Here is an 8,728-nt window from a genome sequence, read left to right as displayed (position 1 = left end):
TTATATCTTTATTACGCTTCAGTTCTCTTATATGGTGTTGATTGTAAAATGTAAAGACTCAGTGATAGTTTCTCACTATTATTATTATTATTATTATTATTATTATTATTATTATTATAATTATTATTATTATTATTATTATTATTATTATTATTTTTATTTTTATTATTATTATTATTATTATTATTATTATTATTATTATTATTATTAATGATAGTGAATCGATTAGAAATTAAATCTATTCTATAGGCCATACTATAATTCTTTTTTCTAAAGCCGACCAGATATACTAACCTTTATCTATCGATAAAGTTTTCCCTCACCGATAATGGCTAGGCAACTGAGTTTCAAGAAACTGACACTAAAAAGCCTCAGACGCCCAGACTGTGGTGAGACGCCTGACGAGTAAAATCACTCCGTCTGTCTCTCTGTAACGTTTCGCCATGAAGATCCTCTCGCCTCTTCCCCACTTTCTGGTAGGAGTCCTGCTCCTGATTTCATGTTTCCCTGCGAATGGCTACCTTCATCCGCCTAAGAAACCTGAGGGCGTGACTTTGCCTCCCGAGGAATGGTTCGTTCAGAAACTGGACCACTCCGATCCATCAGACACCAGAACTTGGTCCCAGGTATGTGTCCGGTCCAGCTCAGATTCCAGGATGTACCGAGAGCAATTGTGGCCCAAAGATGTGTATCACTTTCTTGCTAATGTTGATATTTCACCAGTGTTAACTTCCTGCTATATAATTGTTTCTTCGTGCATTAGGTTTTTATTTTATTTACTCTCTTCGCATTGGAATCTCGTTCCCTTAAAAAATCTATAGCCTGTACCATTATTGTTGTCACTTCTAATTAAATTATATGCAAGCATAGATGTATATATATATATATATATATATATATATATATATATATATATATATATATATATATATATATATATATATACAGTATATATTTATATATATATATATCTATATATATTATTATATATACATACATACATACATTCACACACATACATATACATATAAATAACCGATATTTACATGTGTGTGTATACGCAATGATTTATATAATAAGTTCCTATAGAGGCAACAGCGAAGCACTCATTTCAATAGTCATATCCTTTAACAAATGAGTAGAAATGAAAACCTTTCGCTAAAAACTTCCTTGACATCAGCCTTTGAACATGTCATGCACGTATCCTGCCACTAACTTGTGTATATATGAGCTCGCAGGTTTTGTGGACATGAAATGCACTTCTATTCCAGTATTTGCTCTCCACATAGGCCTACCTCACCTTCTTCTTCCCAATGAACTATGTTTTCAACATCCAGTGGTACTCCGTTTTCTCTGCTGTGCGCGCCACTACAGAACTACTAGACCCATCCTAGTCCACTGATTCTCAACCTGGGGGTCGTCAGCAATTTCCAGGGGAGGCGCGAGCCCTAGGGAAAAATGAATAAAAAATTCTCTAATTATATTCGTTATTCTCTTGTCGAGTGAGGAACTAATATTCAGAAGTTTGTGGAAAAAATGCAAAAGTATCGCCATATAACGTTACTTTCCTTGAGTCTACTACTCGAGTTAGGCTCGTTGGGCTGACCAATTTTTGTAAACCCCTTCTTTTTCTTTTTTTTTTTAAAGTCTGGGAGGGAATTTTACTCACATATGCAAGGGAGGCGTTGAAGTAAGGACCAAATAGAGGGGGCTTGATCATATAAAGGATTGAGAACCACTGTCCTAGGCTGATATTTTCACTTCATTGTGTTTACATTTCCCGCCCATTCGAACCTTCTTATTCACCTCTGCTAATAGCTCATTTCAAAAACTCCCACTTTTCATCTTATACATTTGTATCTGGAGTAAGCAGTTCGTCTCTACAGAGATAAAGCTTAATCGAAATAATGTTGCACCCTAACGGTTACGTTCATCGGTACTAAATCCTCTGATGAAATCGCGCCAATTTCTTTGTTTTATCTATTCCGTCACTCGCTTCATCTCTTCTTTCTCCTCAGTATTTACTTCCAAATGCTTATATGAATCATCTGCTTTAATTGTCTAACCATCCAAACTATCACCCATTGCTTCATTTCCCTGACTTCAGGTTGTCCTCATTTCTTTGCTGTTGTAAACATTAACACTCAATTTTCTCCTTTTACAGACACTTCTAACACTTTTATCAGCTTTGCAGCTTCTATTATTCCCACCGAATTTTACATTATTATTATTATTATCATTATTTCATTAGAAGAAGAAAGCTAATCACAGGGAGCCATTGACTTGAAATTCAAGCTTTCGAAAAATGTGGTTCAACCTCCCATTGCAGACCCCAAACTGCAGCCGTAGCTGATTATGATCAGAGCCAGTCATTTTTTATCTGCCTAGGGGGAGACACGAACCCATGATATCTGAGTGGCACTCCACGACGGTAACCACTATGCCGCTACCCTGCTGCACGTTCTTCAAAATCCGTCTCGGATCCAACAAACAACTGCCAAAATTTCTTAAAATAGGTGATAAAATCGAGGCTGTGCCACTTTGATCTGCCATTACAAACTTAGTTATTCCTTATTGAACCACTAGTAAGAAGAATATCGGAAGCAACGGCGCATTTATTTATTTGTCTACCAACACTATACGTAAAGAATCCAAATGTTTTAGTTTTACTATACTCGGTTTTTTTTCCATCTGTCCACCCGCCTGTGGTGTTTGTGTATGGTAACACTGCGTCCAGGGCTTTAGATAGTCACATTCAGCTTACATTAAAAAATAATAACAATATCCTATTTCGAATATTAACGGTGTAATTCGCATACAGTAAATTATTAAAACGCTTTCAGGTGCAAATGTACTCCCAGATATCCTTTTATTTACCTAAAACTTACACATAGCGTAACTATTTAAAGCCCCGGAAGCAGTGTTACCATGCGAAAACACCACAGGCGGATGGATAGATGGAAAAAACAGAGTATAGTAATATAGCACCAGCTGCATTGATTCTCGCACCTTATCTTTTGGCTGAAATAGAAAAAGTCACAATACGTGACAGATCCCACGAAAAGCACAACAATTAGCAGATATACTACTGTGAAAGTGCATTAACTTTCCCATGATAAGGCTATAAAACAAAACTTATCTTGTCATTCTTTGAGAAGTAGATTATTGATTCATACATACATGTGTGTGTGCATGATTATGTATTTCCAGTAACATGAGAGTGTCCCCTAAATGGATTTTTTAGGTCTTTTGCTTTGGAGGCCAATAACAATCACATACTTCAGGCCAGTCAATTTGCTATGGACTGCTACCAAATGTCTTAAGATAGATGAATACCTATACTCTGTTTTTTTCCATCTGTCCACCCGCCTGTGATGTTTGTGTATGGTAACACTGTGTCCCGGGCTTTAGATAGTTACATTCAGCTTACATTCAACAATAATAATAATATCCTATTTCGAACATTAACAGTGTAATTCGCATACAGTAATTTATTAAAACACTTTTCAATTGCAAATGTACACCAGCATATCCTTTTATTTACCTAAAACTTACACATAGTGTAACTATCTAAAGCCCGGGACGCAGTGTTACCATGCCCGACCACCACAGGCGGATGGACAGATGGAAAAAAACAGAGTATAGTTTAAGTTTGCTGACCCTTGTGGAAAGAAAGTGGCCCCAAAATCATATAAGGACATCTCTCCCTGAGGCCGATGGCTACCACACTTTCACTATTATGGAATTCTAAGAAATAAGTGAAAGCATCGTTTCAAATGGACACTCTGACCTTTGATATTATCGAAGAAAGACGGAGAATCGCACAAAAACCCCAAGCTGTATGGTTCTGGATTTTCATTGCCGTGATGCAGAACCGAAGATATGTATCATGGGTCAGTTCTCTGTGGAGGGAAAGTTGAGAGTTGTATGACTCAGAGTGACTGTCAGAGTAGCTGAAAGAGGTAAATCTAGTCAAGGGGTAGAGCTTGTAATGTCTAGAAGATATTAGGGACGAGTGAAAGAGTACAACTATCATGTAAGGCGAAAATTCATGAAAAATGAAATAGAATTTAAGAAAGTTGGACTTTTTGTAAGTATAGGAAGGTAGGAAGAAGGGATATGCTGTATCTATATATTACGGGGGGGGGGGGGGGGGGGGGGGGGGGGCTCGATCTGTTTTACTAACGAGGCACCATGTTGGTTCTTTTGATCTGCATCGCAGATGTCTGTTGATAAACACCACTCCTTCTTAGTCAAGTCTCATTGACTGTGATGATATTTTCTAATTCTCATTCAATAGCTATTTTCTGGTATGAAGGTGAAGACGTTGAAACTCATAGTATAAAATATAAGTTATATTTAACAAGCTACATCACTGGATAGCTGCAAGAAGGTTTGATAGGTCTTCAAGCTAAGAGGAGAAGGTGAAGTATGAGATACAATTCTGTTTACAAAATCATAGGAGAGCAAAGACTGCTCGATATACATACATACAGACGGACATACAAAACAAGGTAAGTGACGTAGACCACAGTCTCGTGAGAACATCAACATGTTTTCTCAGAGGAGGCATTATTGACGTTATATTTAGCAATGGTTATGATGACTCCAGGTGTCCACACACCAGGACGCTTATTCAAAGCGAAGTCAGAGCAACGTCAACGCTTCATCAACGTTTCGTCAAAAGTCAACAAACTCCTACATGACCCCTTGGGTCACTGGCATATTTATCACTTAGTACATTACACTACAGAATGTCAAAATACATTCTTTATTATATGTAAACCTTACATATATACATGAGGATGAGATGGTAGTCCAGAAGAGAGAGGAAAGGATGTCAGTAGATATAAGGGGGGAAAAGGAGCATGTATTTAAGGATTAGAAAAAACTATTCCGTAAAGATATGAATTTCTTATTACATCACTGTGATTCTTACCCACGCATTAAGCTACAAATGTTTTTTAATATCCAATTCGGTCTACCTCGAAATTAATGTATATTCATATATGTTAATAGAAGGAGAAATTTTTTCAGTTGATGATAATTTCGTCCTCTCGTGGATTCGAACCAGTGCACAAGGGAGAAATCAGGACTTTGGTGACGCCTAAAGCGACCAGGCCAACAAATGCAGAGAGAGAGAGAGAGAGAGAGAGAGAGAGAGAGAGAGAGAGGAACGAGAGGAGTAGAGTGAGAGATGAGAGAGAGAGAGGTTAACGAGCAAATGGATCATTATAAAAGTTACAAATGGAAAGATATTATCTGAGAAGAATATAGTACTGTGTCGATGGAGTATTTCTAGGCCTTGTTGATTGTGTAAGATAGAAGAGGTGTAGAGCTGAGTAACACAAGTGAGCCTAGAGTTAGTGTTTGTATGATAGAGTTAGTGCGTAAGTTTCAAAATGCTTATGAAAGTGGCTGATGAAGAACTATAGCTGGAAGGAGATGGGACGACAGGTGCAAAAACTAGTCGGTTGGATTTACAGGTAAGATGATCATCATTGAAGACTGGAGGGACTTTTCAGAATGAGGATGGTACCTATACTAAACCTATTTATAAGTTGGATGGAGCAATTTCTTATATCGTTTTCATTCAGGTTCGAGTCGCACATGAGCCTCAAATAAAATTCTTCATATTCGAAAGCTATCGGTGACAAATATACGGCTTGTTTAAGAAAAATCCCCAGATGGCTTTAGTTAAAGACACTTAACTAATGTCCCTCTATCCCAAGGAATAGGGATCAAGTAAAAATGCCATATACCTTAAATAAAAATATTTTACGTATAATCATCCAACATAAATTCTTGTTCACGTTTAAAACATAAAATGTAACATACGATATTTTTTTTTAGCATCTCTCTTGTTAGGGGTATACCACCCGTAGTATGCCACTAGTACTAAAATTTCTTTGCAGCTTCTTTCACACCCGGCAACAATGCCTCCCTCCATTTACTTCCCAACTGTTCCCTTTGGTGCTTCCCCAGTTTCAACCCTTCACGCCAGAGCCCTTGGAGAATCCAGAAATATAAATCGATAATCCGTTTAAAGTACTTGAATTCTGAAGACTTCGTCGCCTTCCAGAGATATTACAAGAATCTCGATTTCTTCAAACCTGGGGGTCCTGTATTTCTGATGATCGGAGGCGAAGGCCCAGCCGATCCCATCTGGATGGTCGAAGGCGCTTGGACCTTGTACGCCCAGGAGATGAACGCCCTCTTGCTCATGCTAGAGCACCGATATTACGGGAAGAGTCATCCGACAGAGTAAGTCATTCAGGCTGACAGTTCCTTTTCAGTGAAAAGAGGGTTGGGTCTCAAGTTTCATGAACGTTTTCCCTCTGGTACTAAAGAGGAGAAACTTTTCCTCTATCAACAGGAATTGGGTACATCTATAAACTTCCTTGTTTATAAAAGTTGTCCCCCTTAGGCTATTACGGGAGAGAAACTTGCTATAATAACAGGCTTGTACCGACGGGCGAGTCGAAAGACGTCCCCCAAAATTCATTGAACTGTACTGTACAAAGTAATGAATAACAATCTTTTGTTTTTTTTGGCAAGTCTTTTTTTTTCATTAAGTTTGTTATTCAACATAAACATCATTCTTTAGTAGTAGGAAATACAAGAGCGATAATAGGAATGTGATATATACTTATATATGGGCATGCATTAGAGAATGTAGACGAAAAAAAAAAATTTTCTGTAGGAGAGAGAATGCATAGAAGTTCCCTTTTGATATTATGGAGATGACTTTTATCAACGTTTTTCCCCAATATTATCGGCTGGGAACTGATATAAATTTTTTTTTCTAATTATTAAGGATTAGGGACTTTGATAAAAGCTCCCTCGTAATCTTGTGGATAAGACTTTTACTTAATCAAAAACAAGTTCCCTAATGATGAGGTGTAGGGACATTTATAAAAAGCAAAAATTCCCCAATATGTAGATGATTGGTCTTCGATCTTGGACACTATTCATTCATGTCTCCATCAGCCTTAATATCCTAATGTTCATTCTTTTTTTAACCGTCGTAATCTTTTATATGAACCTGAAATTATCTTAAGGTTGGCGATCTTTACCACCTGATTAAACAGAATCTCATGTAATTGCGATAAGACAAGAAATACTGCTATTTACAGACAGCAAAAAAAAATTAACTTTTCCATCAAAAATCAAAATAATGATGTCTTCAGGACCAATTCTATAGATAGTTTGTCTACTTAACTTCTATGAAATATTGCAGTCGTATTAAAATATCACAGCAGACTACTTTCTTTTGTATGGATGACAATGAGATTCAGACCTCACAAAGAAGATTACGAGTGGTTTGTAGCAGTTGTTGAGAATTTGCTGAACCAGCTTAACTCATGCGTACTTATATCTGTCTACTTCCCCAGAGATGCATCTGTTGAAAACCTGGTGTACCTCAGCAGCGAGCAGGCTTTGGCTGACCTGGCAGAATTCACTGTCAAGATGCAGGAAGAACTGGGCTTGACTGACAACAAATGGGTTGCTTTCGGTGGATCATACCCCGGTTCTCTGTCTGTATGGTACAGGCTGAAGTACCCTCACCTGGTGCACGCGTCAGTCGCCACCAGTGCGCCACTCGTTGCCAGGAGTGACTTCAGAGGTAGGTCTAGTGACTGACAGGCATGATTGTTGTTTTGGTTGTATGGTACTACAAGCTTAACCCTAGTCTGGTAAAGTTCCTGTTCTGTGGACGTTTGTATGGCAAGTGAAAGGATTTGTTCCTTTAGAATGTGTTTGTGTTAAGAATAATAATAATAATAACAGAAACAATAATGATAATAATACAGTTAATTACCACAAGTAAACCACTCATTACCAAAAGTTACTTCAGAGACAGGACTTAAATTCTCTTCCTGAGATTATTTGAGCTTTAGGTGGCTATTACTTAGGTCAAATATTATAGTGATTGTCCTACAAAAGCTAATGACACCTGTACTCTTATTTTAACCTCAGGGCTTTTTATCTGAGACGTAAGCAACCAAAGATGGATACCAAATTTGAGAGGCAAAGTCTCAAGGAAAACTTCATTCACCCAGCTCGTGAAGAACATTTTGTGATATTTATTTTGTAAATATCTCGGGAACACTAAAGAAAACAGTATGCTCTCTTCATCTTAAACAATTAACTTAAAACACGTATTTTCCAAATAATTTCAGACCTCAAGGCGTGAAATTTGAGTTTCGTAAAAAAAAAAAAAAAAAAAAAAAAAAAAAAAAAAAAACTGGAGAATTAACGCAATACCAAAGGAATGAGATTTATATTTTGTTTACAATTAAGCTGCTAACTTAACGAATATTGATGTGGAACAGCCTCCCTGTGGAAGTCGTGCAATTGAAACTTCAGAAGTTGAAGCGAAGTTGCCATACATTACTACCCTGATACTTTTTTCCTTGCATTTTAATAAATCTTTGTCTATTTGTCAATTTATTGTTATTCTTTTTTAATAAATGAGGTCTCTTCTTTCTTTATTTCCCTTTACCTCGTCTTACCTCTTCCTAATGAACACCATATTCTTTGGAAGCTTGAATTTCAAGTCAATGGTACCTTGATCCATATGAATAAGTTTCATCTTCTGAATATAATACTAATAATTATCTACAAAAAAATCAAGCCTAGTGAGATAAAGTGGTCAGTTTCTTTAGCCATAATGCTATATAAATTTTGATGCTTACTTAGATTAAATAAAACTGTCACTCAGAAA

The 8,728-nt window shown here is 37.0% G+C and overlaps 1 protein-coding gene across 1 annotated transcript in view; it reads left to right on the top strand.

The window, feature by feature from the left end:
- The first annotated feature begins 365 nt into the window (after window positions 1-365).
- The window catches only part of LOC135203207 (putative serine protease K12H4.7), a 20,784-nt gene continuing 12,421 nt past the window's right edge, over window positions 366-8,728 (top strand). Inside the window, exons 1-3 of the mRNA XM_064232960.1 lie at window positions 366-626; window positions 6,083-6,264; window positions 7,395-7,627. Of these exons, the coding sequence (XP_064089030.1) occupies window positions 444-626; window positions 6,083-6,264; window positions 7,395-7,627 (598 nt within the window). The 5' untranslated portion in view covers window positions 366-443. The remainder of the gene's footprint in view (window positions 627-6,082; window positions 6,265-7,394; window positions 7,628-8,728) is intronic.

The sequence above is a fragment of the Macrobrachium nipponense genome, chromosome 33 (assembly GCF_015104395.2).
Source record: "Macrobrachium nipponense isolate FS-2020 chromosome 33, ASM1510439v2, whole genome shotgun sequence".
NCBI classification, from domain to species: Eukaryota; Metazoa; Arthropoda; class Malacostraca; order Decapoda; family Palaemonidae; genus Macrobrachium; species Macrobrachium nipponense.
This window is presented reverse-complemented; position numbering and strand designations above follow the sequence as displayed.